At 38.9% G+C, this 24617-nt stretch overlaps 1 protein-coding gene across 1 annotated transcript; it reads right to left on the minus strand.

Annotated features, from left to right (window-relative positions):
- Window positions 1–3444: 3444 nt before the first annotated feature.
- LOC142665061 (olfactory receptor 6N2-like) lies at window positions 3445–4398 on the minus strand. Its single transcript, XM_075844602.1, has one exon. The coding sequence runs from the start codon at window positions 4396–4398 to the stop codon at window positions 3445–3447; it is 954 nt and encodes a 317-aa protein (XP_075700717.1).
- Between the last annotated feature and the right edge of the window lie 20219 nt (window positions 4399–24617).

Genomic DNA, 24617 nt, shown 5'->3' on the forward strand with positions numbered 1-24617 from the left:
GTACCTACCGTAGTCTTTTGTTTTACGCACAATGTCATCTAAATTTACTGTAATTATCTGTGCAGCTACCAAGCGCAGGTCTTTGATTCTGAATGGTTTATTCTGCATTAGTCTGATTTCCCAGGGCATTTTACTGCCTGCCGATCTATCTATCTATCTATCTGTCTGTCTGTCTTTCTGTCTGTCTGTCTGTCTGTCTGTCTGTCTGTCTGTCTATCTATCTATCTATCTATCTATCTATCTATCTATCTATCTATCTATCTATCTATCTATCTATCTATCTATCTATCTATCTATCTATCTCATATCTATCTCATATCTATCTATCTACAAAGTCCAAGGTTCTATCAGCACTGGTCACAGTAATTGGGTGCAGATCCCAAACTTGTAGAGAAACACAAAAAATAAATTTGCTTAATTTTTAGTTTTGAACACATGCAAACAAATAGGTCCACAATATAGAATGTGATTACATACCCCAGAGTTTACTATACAGCCAGAAATCAGCATTTGGTCAGCTCCAACAAAATAATTGTTTTCAGCTTTATCCAAATATATTTTACTTCTTTCTAAAGATACTTTGAAAATCGAAGTTATTTTCCCTATAGAACCGAAAACTTGATCTCCATTAGTAATCTAGAGCATGTATACTAGAGCTGTATCTAAGCTATAATGTTGTCATAAATGGCTCATTCTTAGCCTAAGATATTTTACCACTGTGGCCACATGCAACATTGCCTACAAAAGGTTTCTCTAAAAAAACCAAAAACCGGTGTTCACCAATGATGACAAACCACAGCAAATTTTGCATGTATTATTCACACTGACCCCTCACAATATGGCGACACTTTATGTGACTTTTCCGCTTGTGCTGTGTACACGAGTGGCAGGGTCAGTAGTCATCTTCTTATCATCACAGGCAGGAATACAATGACAGGTAACACCTATATATAGATAACACAGGATCTGACATTCATAATAGACTGACCCTTCCTGTTCTGTAGAGATCACTTCTCAGCAGTCGTCTCATTATCACCACAGGCAGGATTACAATGAAAGGTAACACACATATTTATGTGTATATATATATATATATAAGACACAGGATCCACCATTGACAATAGGTTATGGGAGAGCTCATACTCCGCTTGCACAGGGGCCCAATATGCAAAGGGGGTCACAATCACTAAAGTGTTCCTATCAATCATTTAATTACATTTGTCCAAATTCTATAAAAATAATTTAAAAATATACCTTGAAATGAAGCTCATGATCCGATGTTGCCACTAGGGGGAACTTGCTTTACACAGATTTATACGTCTCCCTTTAAATTTTATGGGAGCTATGTACATCTGTATGCAGTAAGCTCCCCCTAGTGACAGCTCCAGGCATCCAGAGATTTATCATTTCAATTTTTCCTTCAACAGGTTTTACTTGAATGAGGCTGAGCTGCAATACCAGACACTGCCCATAAATAGGAGTGGCGCTGTTTCTGTAAAGAAAATGTGACTTTTTATTTAAATCTGGTAACCCCCTTTAAGTATTTGGTTCCAATATGTACTGAATATTTAAATGTATGTAAATGATTTTTATATTGAATCAAGACATCAATTAGACATAAATAAACAATATATTAGAATACATATGTTTCTGTTTCCAAATCCACTTTAATGAATAATGTAGAGGCAAACTTTCATATTTATTGGTATTTTTGGGTTCTACTTTTTCCAAAAATATTTTCATATCACATGGACATTATATATTATAAATTAATGATTTCTATGTGGAAATTACAAGCAAGTTACAGAGCATTAAATAATCTCTATGCTGGCAAAATGTTGTTGATAAATAATGAAAGGATTAAAGGGATTGTTCAGGGGCTGAGACCCCCAGTGATCGCTGAAATAAAGGAGCAGAAGTGCTCAGGTGAGCAATGTGCCCCTTCGTTTCTGACAAGCTCTGTTCGGATCTCCTCGAAAAGCTCAGCGAGCGGTGTACGGACTCGTAGACTTTCTAAATGGAGGGTCACATGCTTCTGCCCCTTCGTTTTAGTGATCAGCGGGGTTCTCAGCACCACAATTTTTTCTAAAGCCCCCCCCCCAATTTTTTTTTAGTCATTACATAATGAAAAGTTCTAGAATTTTTACAGATCTCTACTTGCTGTCACTGAATGGCTGAAAACCTGCCCTGCTCATGTAAAGACAACACAGGTGCATGGTTTGTCACAAGTGAAACCTTTGAAACCCTAACCAGTACAGATTTACAGCTTGTGGAAGTAAACAGTGAAGGAAACCCAAGCAAGCAGGGATCTTGAAAACTGTGAGGAATTAATACACAAATTATAAAGAAAATTTTATAACATTTCATTACAAAATTATTACGCTTTCTTTGCTGTATACCCCAGAATATCCCTTTAAGGTAAGTATGAACCTACAATATTGTTTCTAATAAGGGTGACACCAAACATCTGTCTCTTCTGTTTCTACCTGTGTTTGTCTAAAAGATAAAAACAATATCGTGAATATGCCTACTTAGTAAATAGTAAAAAAAGGACCCCATTTTTGTTTGCAAATTATTAAAAATTCCCTCACCAACAATTTGCCAAATTGTTCACAAAAATATATTTCATGAATTGTTTCAAGAGGACCTGTGACCTCTCCACACATGCCAGTTTTAGTAAATAATTGAATTTCCCATGAAATATTAATTCTGGGAACATTTTTCTTAAAGCTCTTAAATCCGTTCCTCTGTTATTCCTCCTAGAAATTTATGAATAAATTGACTTCTGGGTGTTACCAGTTTGTGGGTGTGTCCCTACACAGACTGACATCGTCCAATCAGTGCTGACAGAGTGAGACTGTGTATGGACACACCCCTAAGATAAGGAGAATGGTAACACCCAGTTGTCAATTTATTCATATATTTCTAGAAGGCATAACAGAGGAACGGCTCAACGTAGAGTTCTAAGAAAATATGTTTAAGAATTGTTATTTTCTGGAGAATACATGTATTTACTAAATAATTAATGTCAGGAGAGGTAACAGGTCCTCTTTCTTACTAGAATTAGAATGACTGGAGGGCATTCTCATTGTTGCTGTTACACTTCACTTTGTGGCTTGCTGTGCTCTGCTAAGCAGACTGTAGGTTCAGAATAGTGATTGGCATTGGGAAATCAAAGCAGCCAATCAGATCATGAGGATTTAGAGATTCTCACCCTCCGAAGTGGATGAGAATATCTGGGGTTTCCTATGATCACTCCTCACACTATTCAATTCTAAGCCTGTAGGCCTTGCTCCTCATGTCTGTACGCCATTGACCACAGCAAGAAACCTTCTGTGAGATGCCCCGTCGCTGCCCAGTCTTCACAGTCCACTCATCTCTAGCCTCAAGTGATCGGACATGGAGTAGAAAGGAGTGGACTTTCCATGGAATCCAGGTGGTAGACTACTTTTTACAGACATGTTCTTGCAACTTCTGAAGGCTCCTTTTGAAACCTCCCTTAACATCCTTGTTCCTTAAGCTATAGATCAATGGATTGAGCAAAGGGGTAAACATGGTATAAACTAAAGCATAAACCTTGTCATTCTCTACAGTGCGCAATTCTTTTGGGATGACATAGACAATAAATGCAGTGCTGTAAAAGAGGATAACCACCGTCAAGTGTGAGGAGCAGGTGGAGAAGGCTTTACTACGACCTTGGCTTGTCTTAATCTTCAATATGGAGTATATAATGATTATGTACATGGTTATGACAAATAGGAGAATGAAAAAGGTGGCGACTGTGCTGACAGACTGATTAGCTGTATTGATAGGTGTCGTATCCGCACACACTATAGCCATAAGGGGTGCTAGATCACAGAAGTAATGTGTCAAGTCATGGGATTTACAGTATGGGACCCTTACGGTAAGTGTCAGAGGCATGATGGCCACAAGGAACCCATAGGACCAGCATACGGAGGCCAGCACCTTACATACTCTTTCAGTTATGATACTTGTGTACCTTAGCGGGTTATATATTGCCATACAACGATCAAAAGCCATAATTGCCAATAAAGCACATTCAGTGATGCCGAGGCTGTGGAACATGTAGAGCTGAGCAAAGCACCATTGGAAGGAGATTCTCTTGTTATTGGTCAACAGTATGGATAGGAGTTTAGGAACGGTTGTAGACACATACCACATATCAAGAAAGGATAAAATGGTGATGAAGAAATACATAGGGGTATGAAGGCTGATGTTTGACCAAACCACCAAGATGATTGTGGTGTTTCCACACAGAGTAAAAAGATAGATGATGAGGAAGAAGATGAATAAGTAGCTTCGATACTGCTCAAGATTCGAAAATCCTATAAGGAAGAAGTCGCCATATAGGTCTGAAGTTTTATTCAGCTGTTCCATGTCATAGTGTTCTTCTGCTAGTCAAATCAGGAGATCGGAGGTCGGTTAAAGGTACTTTATGGTTAATGGTGAGATCTGTAAAAACAAACATTGTGTAGAGAGATTTACGATGTATCACTATATATATATATATATATATATATATATATATATATATATATATATATATATATACAGTGAAGGAAATAATTATTTGATCCCTTGCTAATTTTGTAAGTTTGCCCACTGTCAAAGACATGAACAGTCTAGAATTTTTAGGCTAGGTTACTTTTACCAATGAGAGATAGATTATATAAAAAAAATTTAAAAAAATCACAAAATTATATATATTTATTTGCATTGTGCACAGAGAAATAAGTATTTGATCCCTTTCGCAAACAAGACTTAATACTTGGTGGCAAAACCCTTGTTGGCAAGCACAGCAATCAGACATTTTTAGTAGTTGATGATGAGGTTTGCACACATGTTAGATGGAATTTTGGCCCACTCCTCTTTGCAGATCATCATTAAGAAATCATTAAGATTTCGAGGCTGTCGCTTGGCAACTCTGATCTTCAGCTCCCTCCATAAGTTTTCGATGGGATTAAGGTCTGGAGACTGGCTAGGCCACTCCATGACCTTAATGTGCTTCTTTTTGAGCCGCTCCTTTGTTGCCTTGGCTGTATGTTTCGGGTCATTGTCATGCTGGAAGACCCAGCCACGAGCCATTTTTAATGTGTCCTGGTGGAGGGAAGGAGGTTGTCACTCAGGATTTGACGGTACATGGTTCCATCCATTCTCCCATTGATGCGGTGAAGTAGTCCTGTGCCCTTAGCAGAGAAACACTCCCAAAACATAATGTTTCCACCTCCATGCTTGACAGTGGGGACGGTGTTCTTTGGGTCATAGGCAGCATTTCTCTTCCTCCAAAAATGGCGAGTTGAGTTAATGCCAAAGAGCTCAATTTTGGTCTCATCTGACCACAGCACCTTCTCCCAATCACTCTCAGAATCATCCAGATGTTCATTTTCAAACTTCAGACGGGCCTGTACATGTGCCTTCTTGAGCAGGGGAACCTTGCGGGCACTGCAGGATTTTAATCCATTACGGCGTAATGTGTTACCAATGGTTTTCTTGGTGACTGTGGTCCCAGCTGCCTTGAGATCATTAACAAGTTCCCCCCGTGTAGTTTTCGGCTGAGCTCTCACCTTCCTCAGGATCAAGGATACCCCACGAGGTGAGATTTTGCATGGAGCCCCAGATTGATGTTGATTGACAGTCATTTTGTATGTCTTCCATTTTCTTACTATTGCACCAACAGTTGTCTCCTTCTCACCCAGCGTCTTACTTATGGTTTTGTAGCCCATTCCAGCCTTGTGCAGGTCTATGATCTTGTCCCTGACATCCTTAGAAAGCTCTTTGGTCTTGCCCATGTTGTAGAGGTTAGAGTCAGACTGATTAATTGAGTCTGTGGACAGGAGTCTTTTATACAGGTGACCATGTAAGAGCTGTCTATAATGCAGGCACCAAGTTAATTTGGAGCGTGTAACTGGTCTGGAGGAGGCTGAACTCTTAATGGTTGGTAGGGGATCAAATACTTATTTCTCTGTGCACAATGCAAATAAATATATATAATTTTGACAATGTGATTTTCTTATTTTTTTTAAATATAATCTATCTCTCACTGGTAAAATTAACCTAGACTAAAAATTCTAGACTGCTCATGACTTTGACAGTGGGCAAACTTACAAAATCAGCAAGGGATCAAATACTTATTTCCTCCACTGTATATATATATATATATATATATATATATATATATATATTTTTTTTTTTATTTTTTTTATTTTCTGATTGTATTTTTTTAATTATGCATTGACTTCTATGTGAGAATGTAGTAAGCGTGCTTTGTGCAGTAGACAGTATGCAGGGAGGGGGAGGAGCTGAGCTTTCCCCATCACCTACTGTTAGTGGTTTGATCCTGGGTTATCTGCTTCCAGCTTTATAATAGAAGTGCTGCCTTTCATTGTAATCTTGCTCTCTGATGATTTTTGTTGATAATAAACATGAATAACGGCTGATCCCCCCCCCCCGTGTACACAGCACTAGCTGAAAAGTGGACTCCATAAAGCAGGAAGTGTTAGCCTATTGTGAAGGTTCAGTGGCCAGTGACTGCATTGACTTCTATAAGAGAATGTTGTGAACGTGCTTTGTGCAGTAGACACTATGCATATATATATATATATATATATATATATATATATATATAAAATGCTTTAAAAATTAGAAGTGTTAATAGCTTCTTTTTATCAATTAACAAAATGCAAAGTTAATGAACAGAAGACAAATCTAAATAAAATCAATATTTGATGTGACCGCCCTTTGCTTTCAAAACAGCATCAATTATTCTGGGTACACTTACACAAAGTGATGGATTTTGTAGGATTATAGTCAGGTGCATGATTAACCAATTATACCAAACAGGTGATATTCATCATCATTTTCATATGTAGGTTGAAACACAGTCATTAACTGTAACAGAAACAGCTGTGTTGGAGGCTTAAAATGATGAGGAACAGACAAACTCTGCTACAAAGCTGAGGTTGTGGAAGAAAGTTTCATGTCACAGGTTCACCATGGCAAGACTGAGCACATCAACAAGACACAGGGTGTTTATACTGTATCAGTAAGGTCTCTCTCAGGCAAAGATTTTAAAGCAGACTGGGGTTTCAAGATGTGCTGTTCTAGCTCTTTTAAAGAAGCACAAAGTAACAGGCAATGTTTAGGACCATACACGCAGTGGTCAGCCAAGGAAACTTGTAGTACAGAAGATCAAAGACACATCATGCTTACTTCCCTTCGAAATCGGAAGATGTCCAGCAGTGCCATCAGCTCAGAACTGGCAGAAACCAGTGGGAACCAGGTACACCCATCAACTGTTCGGAGAAGGCTAGTCAGAAGTGGTTTTCATGGAAGAATTGCAGCCAAAAAGCTATGACATGGAAACAAGGCCATGTAGTTCAACTATGCATAAAAACATAGGTCCTGGGGTACAGAAAAATGGCAGCAGATTCTCTGGACTGATGAGTCAAAATGTGAAATATTTGGCTGTAATAGAAGTCAGTTTGTTTGCTGAAGGGCTGGAGAGCGATACAATAATGAGAGTCTGCAGGCAACAGTGAAGCATGGTGGAGGTCAGGGGCGTAGCTAGGGGGGGGGGCAAGAAGGCATGTGCCTCAGGTGCAACTAAGAGGGAAGGGTGCCTGCTGCCTCTCTGAGGGGGAGCTACTGAAGCCAGCCGCTGCCACCCCCTCTTGCACTGTAGGTGATGAACGGCCAGTTACTTTCCGTGCCCGGGCATTCAGCGCCTTTCAACGACTCAAGCGGCGAGATTACCTCTTTGCATCGCTTGCATCGTTGAAAGGCACTGATTGACAGGGCATAGTCATAGTGCCCTGCCAATCAGCGCCTTTCATAGACGCAAGCGGCGCGATGATGGCATTGTGCCGCTTGAGTCTATGAAAGGAGCTGATTGGCAGGGCAGAATAACTTGCCCTGTAAGTCAGAGCCTTTCAACAACGCAAGTGGCACAAGGATGTCAGAAGAGAGAAGGTCTGGATTGACACCGGATGGCGCGGGAATGGGATTAAGTTGGGTATGTAAAGTTTTTTTTTTATCATAATAAAAATGTAAGCAACAATATCTACAGGGGGGGCTCTATCTACAGAGGGCAGGCTCAGTCTACAGGATGGGCTATATACAGAGGTCGGCTCTATCTACAGGGGGGCTATATACAGAGGTCGGCTCTATCTACAGGGGGCTATATACTGAGGTGGGCTATATGTGGAGCACTATAAGGGGTGCTATATGTGAAGCACTATATACAGGGGTGGGCTATATGTGCAGCGCTATTTATAGGGTGAGATATATGTAGAGCACTATCTACAGGGGTGGGCTATATTTTGGACACTATATACAGGGGTGGGCTATATCTACAGGGGCGCTATATACAGGGGTAGGCTATATAGGGGTAGGTGAGTGTGAAAGAGACATTAGAGGGTGAAGATTGTGAGGAGGTTGAATGCTTGTGGGTCGAATTACAAAGGGAGGTAAACACTGAAAAAACTACTTTTGGTGTTATCTATAGACCCCCTAATATAACTGAGGAGATGGAAGGTCAGCTATATAAACAGATGGAGCGGGCTGCACAGGCGGGTACAGTAGTGATAATGGGAGATTTTAATTACCGGTATATTAATTGGTATCATGGTTCGGCTTCAACTGCAAAGGGGAGACATTTCCTCAACCTGCTGCAGGAAAATTTTATGGGCCAGTTTGTGGAAGACCCGACTAGAGGTGAAGCTCTGTTGGATCTGGTCATTTCTAATAATGCAGAGCTTGTTGGGAACGACAATGTTCGTGAAAACCTCGGTAACAGTGAACACAATATAGTTACATTTTACCTATACTGTAAAAAACAAACAGGCTGGGAGGGCAAAAACATTTAATTTTAAGAAAGCCAATTTCACCAGGATGAGGGCTGCAATTCAGGATATAGACTGGGAAGAACTAATGTCAAATAATGGTACAAATGATAAATGGGAGATTTTCAAATCTTCTTTGGGTAGTTATAGTGCAAAATTTATTCCTATAGGTAACAAGTATAAACGACTAAAATTAAACCCCACATGGCTTACACCTTCTGTGAAAGGGGCAATACATGACAAAAAAAGGGCATTTGAAAAATACATATCTGATGGTACAGCTGTAGCCTTTGTAGATTATGAAGAGCTTAATAAAAACTGTAAAAAGGTCATAAAATCAGCAAAAATAGAAAATGAAAGGCAGGTGGCCAAGGATAGTAAAACAAATCCCAAAGAATTCTTCAAGTATATAAATGCAAAAAAGCCAAGGTCTGAACATGAAGGACCCCTAGATGGTGGTAATGGGGAGTTGGTCACAGGGGATCAAGAGGAGGCAGAGTTACTAAATGGGTTCTTCCGCTCTGTATATACAACTGAAGAAGGAGCAGCTGATGTAGGCGGTGCCAGTGCTGTTAATATATCAGTTGATATACTGAATTGGATGAATGTAGATATGGTCCAAGCTAAATTAAATAAAATAAATGTGCACAAGGCCCTGGGACCAGATGGGTTACACCCTAGAATTCTTAAAGAGCTTAGTTCAGTTATTTCTGTCCCCCTCTTTATAATATTTAGAGATTCTCTAGTGACTGGTATAGTGCCAAGGGACTGGTGCAGGGCAAATGTGGTCCCTATTTCCAAAAAGGTCTCTAGGTCTTCACCGGGTAATTATAGACCAGTAAGCTTAACATCCATTGTGGGGAATATGTTTGAGGGGCTATTGAGGGACTATATACAGGATTATGTGACAATAAATAGTATTATAAGTGACAGCCAGCAAGGATTTACTAAGGACAGAAGTTGTCAAACCAACCTGATTTGTTTTTATGAAGAGGTGAGCAGAAGCCTAGAAAGAGGGGCCGCTGTGGATATAGTGTTTTTGGACCTTGCAAAGGGGCATGGAGAATCTAAGTTATGAGGAAAGATTAAAAGAACTAAACCTATTTAGCCTTGAAAAAAGACTAAGCGGGGACATGATTAACTTATATAAATATATTAATGACACATACAAAAAATATGGTGAAATCCTGTTCCATGTAAAACCCCCTGAAAAAACAAGGGGGCACTCCCTCCATCTGAAAAAAAAGGTTAAATCTGCAGAGGTGACAAGCCTTCTTTACTGTGAGAACAGTGAATTTATGGAATAGTCACCGCAGGAGCCGTCACAGCAGGGACAGTAGATGGCTTTAAAAAAGGCTTAGATAATTTCCTAGAACCAAAAGATATAAGCTCTTATGTGTAGAAATTGTTTGCTTCCCTTTACCCATCCCTTGGTTGAACTTGATGGACATGTGTCATTTTTAAACCGTACAGACTATGTAACTATACTATAATATGGAGCACTATAGGGGAGCTATATGTGAGGCACTATATACAGGGGTAGGCTACATGTGGAGCAGTCAGAACCGATAAAAACAAGGGGACATATACAAAAACACAGAAAAAGGCCATACTTACAAATGGACACAGCCAGGTCAGAAACGCTGATGAAGGAGTGAGCAGGTGCTTTAAATAATAATAGCCACTCCCACTAGTTTTGAGGGGAGTGGTGTGTGGTGCATGGGATGTGTAGTAAGAAATAATAAATGAATAGTGTGTGTGCAAGTGTAATACTATAAGTGAAAAATAGGGGGCAGTAATGAGTGAAGTGCCTCAATAGAAATAAATGGATAATGGGGTGCAAGTGTGTGAAACATGGAGGGATAGTGTGTACGTCATGAGGCACAACGTACTAAGGACAGAAGTTGTCAAACCAACCTGATTTGTTTTTATGAAGAGGTGAGCAGAAACCTAGAAAGAGGGGCCGCTGTGGATATAGTCTTTTTGGACTTTGCAAAGGGGCATGGAGAATCTAAGTTATGAGGAAAGATTAAAAGAACTAAACCTATTTAGCCTTGAAAAAAGACTAAGGGGGGACATGATTAACTTATATAAATATATTAATGGCACATACAAAAAATATGGTGAAATACTGTTCCATGTAAAACCCCCTGAAAAAACAAGGGGGCACTCCCTCCGTCTGAAAAAAAAGGTTCAATCTGCAGAGGCGACAAGCCTTCTTTACTGTGAGAACAGTGAATTTATGGAACAGTCACCGCAGGAGCCGTCACAGCAGGGACAGTAGATGGCTTTAAAAAAGGCTTAGATAATTTCCTAGAACCAAAAAATATAAGCTCTTATGTGTAGAAATTGTTTGCTTCCCTTTACCCATCCCTTGGTTGAACTTGATGGACATGTGTCATTTTTAAACCGTACGGACTATGTAACTATACTATAATATGGAGCACTATAGGGGAGCTATATGTGAGGCACTATATACAGGGGTAGGCTACATGTGGAGCAGTATTTATAGGGGGAGATATATGTAGGGTACTATCTAAAGGGGTGGACTATATGTGGAGCATTATCTACAGGGGAGGCTATATGTGGGCACTATCTACAGGTGTGGTTATATGTGGGCACTATCTACAGGGGTGGCTATATGTGGGCACTATCTACAGGGGTGGCTATATGTGGGAGACTATCTACAGTGGGCTGTATGTGGGGCACTATCTACACAGGCTCTATGGGGGTCACTATCTGCAGGGGGATCTATGTAGGGCACTATCTACATGGGGCTCTATGGGGGGCACTATCTACAGGGGGCACGGTGTGTGTGTGTGTGTGTGTGTGTGTGGGACACAGTGTATGGTGCTATTATAATTAGAGGTGGAGTGTATGGTGCTATTATAATCAGGGACAGTGTATGTTGCTATTATAATCAGAGGTACAGTGTATTGTGCTATTATATTTAAGTATATTTAAGTGTCTGGCACCATGATAACTTTATATTTGTTTATAGGTGCAGAAATGTTTGAACAGTGAGAAGCTGAAGACATCTGACTTGCAAACTGCAGAAATGGGCTATGGCCGGGAGTAGTCATCATTAAGGTCTTGACCAGATGGAGAAAAACAAGAGAAAAAGAACAACTAGAATCTGAGATCGTCACCGGTGAGTCACTTAATGTAAATGTTTATTCTACCTCTAATCAGTACTGTAGTCACTGTATGATCTGCAGCGAGACAATGGGTGGTATGATTTTGTTTTTTGTGAAACAGCAATCCCAGGATATCCTTATCATTGTTTGGGCCATGCTGGGAGCTGTATACAATTTAGTGCAAACCTATACTGCAGGGGTTGCATTAAATTGAGCTTTATTCATGCTGGTGTTGTATTTATGTGCTGAGCTTGGTTCTGGGGCTGTATTTATGTACTGAGCTTGGTTCTGGTGTTGTATACATGTACTGAGCTTGGTTCTGGCACTATATATATGTACTGAGCTCGGTTCTGGCACTGTATACATGTATTGAGCTTGGTTCTCGTGCTGTATATATATATATATATATATATATATATATATATATATATATATATATACTGATCTTGTTTCTGGAGCTGTATATATGTACTGAGCTTGGTTCTGGTGTTGTATATATGTACTGAGCTTTGTTCTGGTGCTGTATATATGTAATTAGATTGGTTCTGCTGTTGTATATATGTAATGAGCTTGGTTCTGGTGCTGTATATAGAACTATATTGCTTGGGCATGAGGGCGGTGCCACTAGCAACCGCTGTGGCTGCTACAGCGGTAGCGACGTTAGTATAGCACAGCAGGGAGGTATCTTCCTGCTCTTCTATCTACTATCGGTACTGTAGCTCACTGAAGAAGCGGAATTTCTGTGGGGCCGAGGATTCCACTCCTCGACGGTGCGCTTCATGTCTCTGTCCATATATGGACAGTGACATCAGGGGCAACTTCTGAAGCGGAATCCCCGTCCACAGCGTTACCGACTCTATGACCGAGGATTCCACTTTAGGAGAAGCCCTTGGGAAATCCCGATGCTGTGACTGGGGATTCCATTCCAGGAGAAGCCAGTGACGTCACTGTCCATAAATGGACACAGACGACAGGGGTTTTTCCTGGAGTGGAATCAACGGTCACAGAGTCGGCAATGCTGTGAACGGGGATTCCAATTCAGGAGTTGCCCATGATGTCACTGTCCATATATGTGGCATTACCTACAGGGGGCTGTGTGGCACTGTCTACATGGGGCTGGTCTGTGTGGGGGCTGATGGTCATTTTACTGTGAGTGGGCGACTGATAGTCTTCAAATGGTTTCCACCTCTGAGCTCCAATTGAAATGAATAGGAGGCAGAAAATACATGTGGCGCCCGTTTGGCGCTTCTTTGCCTGCGTCTTTTGCATTAGTTTCAAGGGCTTAAAAAAAAAACACAAAAAAAAAAAGGTCAAACAACGCTGTCAATTCCTGAAGGAATTTTAAGGCAGATTTTTCTTTGCCTTACAAAAAACGCTGTGTCAACATACCCTACGAGCGTATTGCTGTTTTTTTTAGCAGTTTTCTTCCTTTCTCTAAACTATTTTTGATAGGGGTGCCTTGAGGAAACCTTATTTTTCCAGTGGTGCCTCGAGTCCGAAAAGGTTGGGAAACTCTGTACTAGGCTACAGGATCACGCCGGCCTACGCAAGGATCCTGTCGTGGAGCAGGTCAGTTCGTTGTGGGAATGGGGCCTGGGTGAGTAAATTTTTTTTTGTTTGGGGGCACTGTCTGATCTTCAAGGAGGAGGTGGGGATTATGGCACTGTCTACAAGGAGGCTGTATGGCACAATCTACTGGGGGGCGCTATGTACAAGGGGGGGGGGGGTTTGTGTGGCAGCCAGGGGAGGGGGGCATTATACTGTGTGGGGGCCACTAAGCGGACATTATACTGTTTAGGGGTTCTACAGGGGGCAATATACTATGTGTGGCACTTAAGGGGCATAATACTGTGTGAGCACAATTAGAGGACAAAATATTGTGTCCTTGAAGGGGTCATAATATATTATATTATTAAATATTATTATTATACTGTATGGGGGCACTAAAGGGGCATTATACTGTGTGGGGCACTACATAGGGCATTATACTGTGGGGGGGCATTATACTTTTTTATGGGTTATTTTTCTTAGGATGAGGTGAGCACCGAAATATAATTTCGCACTGGGCGCCATCTATCGTAAGGCCGGCCCTGACATTTCTATATTTTAAAGAATTTTTACTTTGATGCGTTTTTCCACAACTGCCTAAAACTTTTGCACTGTATATATATATATATATAAAATTAATATAAAGAAAAACAGATGTGGTTTTTACAAACCATACCTAAAGAACCCAAAATTGCAATATAATATAGCACGGTGCCATTCCTGATATGAATTAAATAGAAAAGAAAAAAGAAAAAAGAGATTCAGAAATGTAAATAGGCACTCTTGGGCTCAATAAAATTGAATAATTATTTTATTTCTTGACTCCAGATAATACCGGAAAGAGTAAATTTATACATATACAAAAAACAATTTAAAAAGAGAAATCTCCTGGCCAGGGAAAGAACATACGAGTATTATTCAAAACACAAGTGATATAACCTAATAATTGTGTGACATAATGTATGTGTTTCAAACCATTTTACAAAAGAGTTTCCAATAGGAAAACCGCCATAATATGTTCACACCTGCGGTTTCCAAACATATATTCAATGTGTATCAGAAATACCAAGAAACCTGTTTAGAACAATGGTTAATCATATAACATGTAATAAGCCTTCAGAATATAGGTAATATTACAAGAAAAATATAAAGTATGATATATATATGTACCACACATTTACAAGACGATTTCTTGAAAAACCGCTAGACTGTATTCACATTTGCGGTTTACAACCATATATGTATTAGGTATAATAATGTTGCCAAAGGACCTTTTGACAGTAACTATTGATGTTATAATATACAATAGACCCTTCGAGACAAGATTGATATTACCAAATGGATATATAACATGATGTATATGTTATACAATTATACAATTGAAAAATGGAAAACCGCTGGACTGTATTCACACCTGCGGTTTCCAACCATATATGTATTATGTATACAAATATTGCCCAAGGGCCTGTTCGAGGTTACTGTTAGTGATATTAATAAGGAAGATATTTTCTACCTACGTATGAAATATGATTTGGCTCTCAACAATAAAAATGGCCTCATTAATTGAATAAATGTGGTTATAAGCACGCTTTTTTCACTCTCATCGAGTAGATGGATAATTCCAATTCAAAGCTGATCACAATAGGAAGTCTCTTTCCCAGACCCACGAGTCTGTATGTAGCTCTCAGGCAGTTGAGTGTTCGAAGAAAAAAACTTTTTGATATTATAAGCTTTTCAATGGATTTTTACCTTCACCTCCGACATCCAATAAGTGCCAGGAAGACCATGCAAGGAGATAATTTACTCCGATGTAGAAAGTATAGTAGATCTCCTCAGGAGGAAAATTCACCTGTATGGTCACACAATTGATTTAAAAACAGCCACGACTCCACAATTACTTCTCTTGGCGCCTTCCTCTATAGATCCATGCTGGTAACAACCATTGTACTCACTGGGATAGAAGCCCAGAAATGCAGGATCATGCACTGAAATTTCAGACGAAAAGAAGGCACTCCAAGAGGAACAGACCAAGCCGGGCAGAATCGCACGCCGGCAGCCGAATAGGTAATGGTTCCAACGTATGTTCCTTTCCACAGAAGGTCTTCAAAACTGGACAGGTATTCTCTGGGCAGGGTTAGGACGTCACTACCCGCCCCATTGATTAACACAGCTGACGCGTTTCATCCCTGAACGGGATTTCTTCAGAGCAGTTTGACAATTACTACCAATCACACTATATTTATATAGTGTCCCAACTTCATTCATTGGTTCCATAATCAAAAACATAATGTTTCACATAAAGATCTTGTGGATATTATATATTTAACTCTTGCATGAAATGCCGCCATGATGTATATCTCTCAATTTAAATAACAGACAAAAGAATTTATATATTCAAACCAGCAATTAGAATATCCAAAAAATCAAAATACATAGAAAATATTTAATATTTATCCGGAGGAGGGTAATCAGTGATGTGTCTCTACTTGGTCAAAAATGAGATCAATCGTTAAATTTAAATACCATTACTGCCTAGATTTTATTAATAAAATTAAATCTTCCGCTAATACGGTTAGCCATTACTGTACAGACTTTACGATGGATTTATGGAGGAAAATATTTTTTCTTCATCAAAAGGAGATCCCCCATTGTAACGAAAGATGAAACCTGTTCAGTTCTTTCAGCACATGTATGTATATGAACTATATTCAACAATACAAGAAAGTATATGAGATACAGATGATACCTTAGGGGAGGCAGGGACGGAGAACTATTACCAGTTAAGGCATCAGTACCCGGGTCCCCACCGCCCCCAAAGCAGAATCAATCCCAATACAATAAATCTAAGTGTGTAAATTTAACTATTGAATTACATCACATTGAATATATGCATAAAAAGAGCTATGATGACTAACAGGAGCCATCCCACCCATTTGAGATTTTTTATCCAATAGATTGATCATTTTATATTGGGAATAATGTTACCCACAATCATACCAATAAAGGAAGATTATAATTGAAACCGCAGGTGTGAACATATTATGGCGGTTTTCCTATTGGAAACTCTTTTGTAAAATGGTTTGAAACACATACATTATGTCACACAATTATTAGGTTATATCACTTGTGTTTTGAATAATACTCGTATGTTCTTTCCCTGGCCAGGAGATTTCTCTTTTTAAATTGTTTTTTGTATATGTATAAATTTACTCTTTCCGGTATTATCTGGAGTCAAGAAATAAAATAATTATTCAATTTTATTGAGCCCAAGAGTGCCTATTTACATTTCTGAATCTCTTTTTTCTTTTTTCTTTTCTATTTAATTCATATCAGGAATGGCACCGTGCTATATTATATTGCAATTTTGGGTTCTTTAGGTATGGTTTGTAAAAACCACATCTGTTTTTCTTTATATCATATTTTTGGAGGGTGTTTTCCTTCCTGTTTTTGTCTATATACCTTTTTTAAGAAAAATAGAAAATATTTTCTTTCTTGATTTGTGAGGGTATCAGTGGTGTGTCCTGATCATGGCCTACTGTCTGGATTTGGAGGTTGATGCACAGATTGCGGCACTTCTGAATTGTGAAATGAATAGAGGTGCAGAGGATATTGGAGGAGATATATATGGTTTATTTAAAAATCATCGGAGACTTATCTTGAGCCATTTGAGACGGAAGTGGGATATTCAGAGTTTAGAGGCATATAGGCTGTCCAAAATTGTCCCAAGAGGCCTACGCAGACGTACAACACCTGCATCACATTTTAAGAGCGAAGCATTTTTAGAAAAATGGGATGATGAGTGTCTGAGGCATTCAATGAATTTGATGGAGTTACTAATAGAAGAGGAGAAAAATATGCTTAGTTTGCTCAATATGGAAATTGAGGAGAGTGTCAAAAAATTGGATATTTTTTGTAGGGATCAGGAATTTGAAAAATTAAATAATAGTCTTAAGAAGGAGGTAGAAGTGGAACTTCGTGAAATATCAGTACGAAAAAGGAGAAAGTTCCAAAGGGATACCTCTGATTTTGAACAGAAACAAATTTTCTCCTTTACAAAAAATAGAGAAAGACAGAATAGGAATAGAGTAAGGGTGAGAAGAAATACCTTTATGTCAACAGATGGGGAAACTACAAGTGACCTATCTAGTGACAATGAGATGGGTAAACACGTTAGAGTTGAGGAATCACAATCCAAGGTTTCTTTTTTAGGGGACAGAAACAGAGGAAAATTCGGAGAGGAAAGAATAGTAGAGAAAAAAGGAGGACCCAATACAAGACAACGCAGGGGAAGATAGATAATAATCTGAATAATATAATTAATCTAACAGACTTCCCTCTATCAACACACCATATATCTTTATTAAATCGTGGTTTGGGTTTTTCACCAGTTACCCCTGGTAAGGAATTTGAAATATGTAAAGATCTTCACCTTTTTCTTAGAAAGATTCTTTTGAGACTTTGGCATGGGGAAAAAAACGAGAGGAATATTCAAAATGAGAATGTTATGTTAGAATCACAGAGAGAAATAGATTTGGAAATGTCTGATTTAGACACCCTAGCGGATTTAAATGAATTATGGGAGGAAGGTAACCTATTGGAGAATATAGATATTCCTAGAGAGGACCGTGCGGAGATTATCCCAGAGTTTACGGGTTTGCGTAAAAAAAGTAGTACTATGCCTAGTATACACTCTAACAGATATACACATGCATTTTTGGAGGCCATGCTTAGAGATATAAGTGTCATCGACTGGTCCTCCTTTCTGTGTGAGGACAACCTAACTGAAAGGGAACGAAAAGCCCTAAAAGAACTACAAAATATTGAGAACATTGTAATAAAGCCCAGTGACAAGGGTGGGAATGTTGTCCTCCTCAGAGAGGATGACTATGTCGGTGAAATTAGAAGACAATTGGAAACGGATACATATTCCCTTTTGAATGATAATCCACTGGATAACATAATGGGAACTTTGAATAGAAAATTGACTTTTGCATTGGATGAGGGCCTAATAAACAAAAATGAGTTCCAATTTTTAGAGGTAAGAGAACCCCGTATGCCTACAATATATGTACTCCCTAAGGTACACAAAAATAGGAATACACCCCCAGGTAGACCTATTATTTCAGGGTGTGATGGCCCAACAGATCATCTTGGCAAATATATTGATGAAAAATTGAAACCTTTTGTGCGTACACTTCCATCTTTTGTATTGGATACGGGGGATCTTCTTAATAAAATCAATAATTTGAATTTTGAGGAAGACTTTATCCTGGTAGGATTGGATGTGGAGTCCTTGTATACTTCCATCCCACATAATGTTGGCCTTAAGGCGGCTGCGCATTTTCTGGAGAGGAGGGGAGGAGACTGGGCCCATCAAAATGAATTTATTATTGAAATGTTGGAATTCGTTTTGAATTATAACTGTTTCTCTTTTGATGGTAAATTTTATCGTCAAGTTCGTGGAACGGCTATGGGATCCTCCTGTGCACCATCATATGCCTGCTTACACTTGGGCTGGTGGGAGGAGTTCATAGTATATCCTCATCCTCTTTTCAGAAAATGTGCATCCGTTTGGCTGAGATACATGGACGATGTTCTCTTGTGCTGGAAGGGACCCTTGGACTCACTTGAAAGTTTTATTGGTGATTTAAACTCCAATGAACTTAATATTCTTCTGACTTTCTCTCATAACAAAGATCATATTAGCTTTTTAGATCTTAATATCCATAGAGAAGGAAATAAATTAAAAACGACCACATATCGGAAACCGACATCTGGTAATACCCTCTTGGCAGCAACCAGCCATCATTTTCCATCTCAGATTAAGGGGATTCCGATTAGTGAATTCCTTCGAATTCGTCGTAATTGTACGGATTTCAGGGACTTTAAAAGCGAAGCGCAAGATTTATCATCTCGCTTTGAAGATAGGGGTTATTCCAAGAAAATGATCAAGAAAGGATACAATAGAGCATCTATGCACAATAGAGAGGAAATTCTTAAAAGAGTCAAAAAGGATAATAGTGATGATAGAGTTAGATTCATTTCAAGGTATGGGTCCCATTGGAACATACTCCGGAATCTGATGATTAAAAACTGGCCACACTTGACTTTGGATAAAAGAATTAATTCAATAGTAGGGAACATACCGAGTATGGTTCCAAGAAAGGCCCCTACTTTGAGGAATTTGCTGGTGAGTTCTGAGTTTAAGAGAAGGACCCCAAATAATGAGAAATGGTTACAGAAACGTCCCAAAGGAATGTTCATGTGTGGCTCTTGTAAATGCTGTAAGTATGTCTTAAAATCAGACAAATTTCTGGATAGTGAACATAAAAGGGAATTTAAAGTTTATAACTTTATTAATTGTCGCTCAACCATGGTCGTTTACTCTATTACTTGCCCATGTGGGAAACAATATATTGGGAAAACGAAACGTGAACTACATGTTCGCATCAGTGAACATATTAGAGATATCAACAAGGGTGAAATGGCTAATCCTCTAGCTGCACATTTTAAAACGTACCATGCTCAATCTCCAACTGGCTTAAAATTTATGGGGATTTATCAATTATCTCAAGATAGAAGGGGAGGTGATCTCAATCGAATACTCCTTCAGAAGGAAACTATGTGGATTTATACATTAAAAACTTTGAATCCTTGGGGATTGAATAATGAAATTAAATTTAACATGTTCCTTTAAACGGTTGGGGTCTGAAAGATTGCTCCATATCTTCCCCAATTTTTAGTACTTTGGAATCAGTTGGTTCTATATATATATTATCTTTGATATAAAAAAATGTTGGATTAAAAGAAAGGAATCCTCTCTATGTTACCTTTGGAGGATGATCTAGGATAATTGTTTGTGAAATTCTTGGGGAAAAAAATTTTTTTGAAAAAAAATTTTTTTGAATTTAATATAAAAATCTCTGGTCCTGTTATTGAAATCTGAAAGTTTAACCCTAAATTGCCTCTTCATCTGGATAACTTATATATCTTTTATTCAATTATAATCTTCCTTTATTGGTATGATTGTGGGTAACATTATTCCCAATATAAAATGATCAATCTATTGGATAAAAAATCTCAAATGGGTGGGATGGCTCCTGTTAGTCATCATAGCTCTTTTTATGCATATATTCAATGTGATGTAATTCAATAGTTAAATTTACACACTTAGATTTATTGTATTGGGATTGATTCTGCTTTGGGGGCGGTGGGGACCCGGGTACTGATGCCTTAACTGGTAATAGTTCTCCGTCCCTGCCTCCCCTAAGGTATCATCTGTATCTCATATACTTTCTTGTATTGTTGAATATAGTTCATATACATACATGTGCTGAAAGAACTGAACAGGTTTCATCTTTCGTTACAATGGGGGATCTCCTTTTGATGAAGAAAAAATATTTTCCTCCATAAATCCATCGTAAAGTCTGTACAGTAATGGCTAACCGTATTAGCGGAAGATTTAATTTTATTAATAAAATCTAGGCAGTAATGGTATTTAAATTTAACGATTGATCTCATTTTTGACCAAGTAGAGACACATCACTGATTACCCTCCTCCGGATAAATATTAAATATTTTCTATGTATTTTGATTTTTTGGATATTCTAATTGCTGGTTTGAATATATAAATTCTTTTGTCTGTTATTTAAATTGAGAGATATACATCATGGCGGCATTTCATGCAAGAGTTAAATATATAATATCCACAAGATCTTTATGTGAAACATTATGTTTTTGATTATGGAACCAATGAATGAAGTTGGGACACTATATAAATATAGTGTGATTGGTAGTAATTGTCAAACTGCTCTGAAGAAATCCCGTTCAGGGATGAAACGCGTCAGCTGTGTTAATCAATGGGGCGGGTAGTGACGTCCTAACCCTGCCCAGAGAATACCTGTCCAGTTTTGAAGACCTTCTGTGGAAAGGAACATACGTTGGAACCATTACCTATTCGGCTGCCGGCGTGCGATTCTGCCCGGCTTGGTCTGTTCCTCTTGGAGTGCCTTCTTTTCGTCTGAAATTTCAGTGCATGATCCTGCATTTCTGGGCTTCTATCCCAGTGAGTACAATGGTTGTTACCAGCATGGATCTATAGAGGAAGGCGCCAAGAGAAGTAATTGTGGAGTCGTGGCTGTTTTTAAATCAATTGTGTGACCATACAGGTGAATTTTCCTCCTGAGGAGATCTACTATACTTTCTACATCGGAGTAAATTATCTCCTTGCATGGTCTTCCTGGCACTTATTGGATGTCGGAGGTGAAGGTAAAAATCCATTGAAAAGCTTATAATATCAAAAAGTTTTTTTCTTCGAACACTCAACTGCCTGAGAGCTACATACAGACTCGTGGGTCTGGGAAAGAGACTTCCTATTGTGATCAGCTTTGAATTGGAATTATCCATCTACTCGATGAGAGTGAAAAAAGCGTGCTTATAACCACATTTATTCAATTAATGAGGCCATTTTTATTGTTGAGAGCCAAATCATATTTCATACGTAGGTAGAAAATATCTTCCTTATTAATATCACTAACAGTAACCTCGAACAGGCCCTTGGGCAATATTTGTATACATAATACATATATGGTTGGAAACCGCAGGGGTGAATACAGTCCAGCGGTTTTCCATTTTTCAATTGTATAATTGTATAACATATACATCATGTTATATATCCATTTGGTAATATCAATCTTGTCTCGAAGGGTCTATTGTATATTATAACATCAATAGTTACTGTCAAAAGGTCCTTTGGCAACATTATTATACCTAATACATATATGGTTGTAAACCGCAAATGTGAATACAGTCTAGCGGTTTTTCAAGAAATCGTCTTGTAAATGTGTGGTACATATATATATCATACTTTATATTTTTCTTGTAATATTACCTATATTCTGAAGGCTTATTACATGTTATATGATTAACCATTGTTCTAAACAGGTTTCTTGGTATTTCTGATACACATTGAATATATGTTTGGAAACCGCAGGTGTGAACATATTATGGCGGTTTTCCTATTGGAAACTCTTTTGTAAAATGGTTTGAAACACATACATTATGTCACACAATTATTAGGTTATATCACTTGTGTTTTGAATAATACTCGTATGTTCTTTCCCTGGCCAGGAGATTTCTCTTTTTAAATTGTTTTTTGTATATGTATAAATTTACTCTTTCCGGTATTATCTGGAGTCAAGAAATAAAATAATTATTCAATTTTATTGAGCCCAAGAGTGCCTATTTACATTTCTGAATCTCTTTTTTCTTTTTTCTTTTCTATATATAAAATTAAACTTGAGTCATGGCCTTCTTAAATGTGGCATATGGTGGTGGCAAATGAAAATGCCTAACTAAACATGGAGAATTTATACCATTCCATCAGTTCCATTGGAGATACTTGCCCACCTTGTTGGGTAACCCAAACACGTGACTTTTTTTCATGTAAATATTTGGATATAAACGGCAACATTTAATATCTCTCTTGGGAAGTCATTTCTACTTGTTTACATCATTACATCGAATTGTTGCCACATTAAATCCTCTGAGTCAATTACTAATAAATCAATCTCAATAACAACAACAATCACCACCACAACTTTTAAATAATATTGAAATAAATTTTCTTGCATTTTTTTAGGCTGTATCACTTTAAATTAAAGGGGTTTTCCATGTAAACTGTTTTTTTTTTTTTTTTTTTACAAAAATCTGATTAATATGCTAGTTAATATTAATATGCTGATTCAAGATAGAGAAGACATGACTATTATCGAAGGTCTTTGTACTTTGTTTTATGCCCTCCACTCTTTTCCAGTTTGTCCTTTAGCTAAAGATATAGGTCACTTGAGAAAATCTGTTTACTAGGAACATGCTACTTGTAACTAGGGGCATAACCCTAACTGAAAGGCTTTAGTTAGTCGGTAGTGGGCTGTTTCTATCACAAATGATCTAGATGTTCAGCTAAAAGATGGAAGCTACTGATGTAGCCATCTTTATCTTGACTCTGATGACTTGCTGCAGCGTGATATCACACAAGAAAAAGCCAGTAAAAAGTCATTGAAAAAGTCAAGATAATGGATCTTGCCACTGTGTATTTAATTTGTTAAAAAAAAGTCAAGATAAAGACGGCTACTGTAAAGGATCTGCCAGGCACAGCTTCGGGGTTAACTCCCTTAATTAATCAGTCAGCACCTGAATCTACATCCCTGAGACTGACTCCAGCTTCCACCACTCAGGCTGGCAGGCTTAGGAGTGGGAGAGCCTATCGCAGCCTGGCCAGACTCAGCTAGCTCCCGCCCTCTGTCTATTTATACCTGCATTTCCTGTTCCTCCTTGCTTGTTATTCTTTTTCGTGTGGTTTCCTGGCCCAGCTACAGCTCCTTCTATTTTGTTCCTGCTTCATACAGACCCTGGCTTACTGACTACTCTTCTGCTCTTCGTTTGGTACCTCGCACACTCCTGGCTTGACTCGGCTCGTTCACCACTCTGGTTGCTCACGGTGTTGCCGTGGGCAACTGCCCCTTTCCCTTGCTTGTATTCCCTTGTATGTTTGTCGTGTTTGTCGTGCACTTACTGAGTGCAGGGACCGCCGCCCAGTTGTACCTAGGGCGGGTCGTTGCAAGTAGGCAGGGACAGAGTGGCGAGTAGATTAGGGCTCACTTGTCCGTTTCCCTACCCCCCGGTCATTACATAATAACAAGCCCATACTAGTCTACCCTGGTCCCTGACACCACTATGGACCCCCGTGAGACCCTGGCTCAGCAAATGCAGGGTCTCTCCCTACAGGTCCAGGCCCTGGCTCAGAGGGTCAACCAGCCTGATGCTACCTTGGTAGTTACCCTCACCGCACCTCTTGAACCCCACCTCAAGTTGCCCGACCGGTTCTCAGGGGACCGGAGGGCTTTTCTCTCCTTTCGGGGGAGTTGTAGGCTTTACTTTCGTTTAAAGCCTCATTCCTCAGGTTCTGAGAGCCAGCGGGTGGGTATAATTATGTCCCGGCTCCAGGAAGGGCCCCAAGAGTGGGCCTTCTCCTTGGCTCCTGACGCCCCTGAACTTTCCTCCGTTGATTGTT

Source organism: Rhinoderma darwinii, chromosome 12 (genome assembly GCF_050947455.1).
Source record: "Rhinoderma darwinii isolate aRhiDar2 chromosome 12, aRhiDar2.hap1, whole genome shotgun sequence".
NCBI lineage: Eukaryota > Metazoa > Chordata > Amphibia > Anura > Rhinodermatidae > Rhinoderma > Rhinoderma darwinii.

Excerpts from the sequence above, each read along its gene's own strand:
- LOC142665061 (XM_075844602.1), bottom strand. The coding sequence starts at position 4,398 with ATGGAACAGCTGAATAAAACTTCAGACCTATATGGCGACTTCTTCCTT.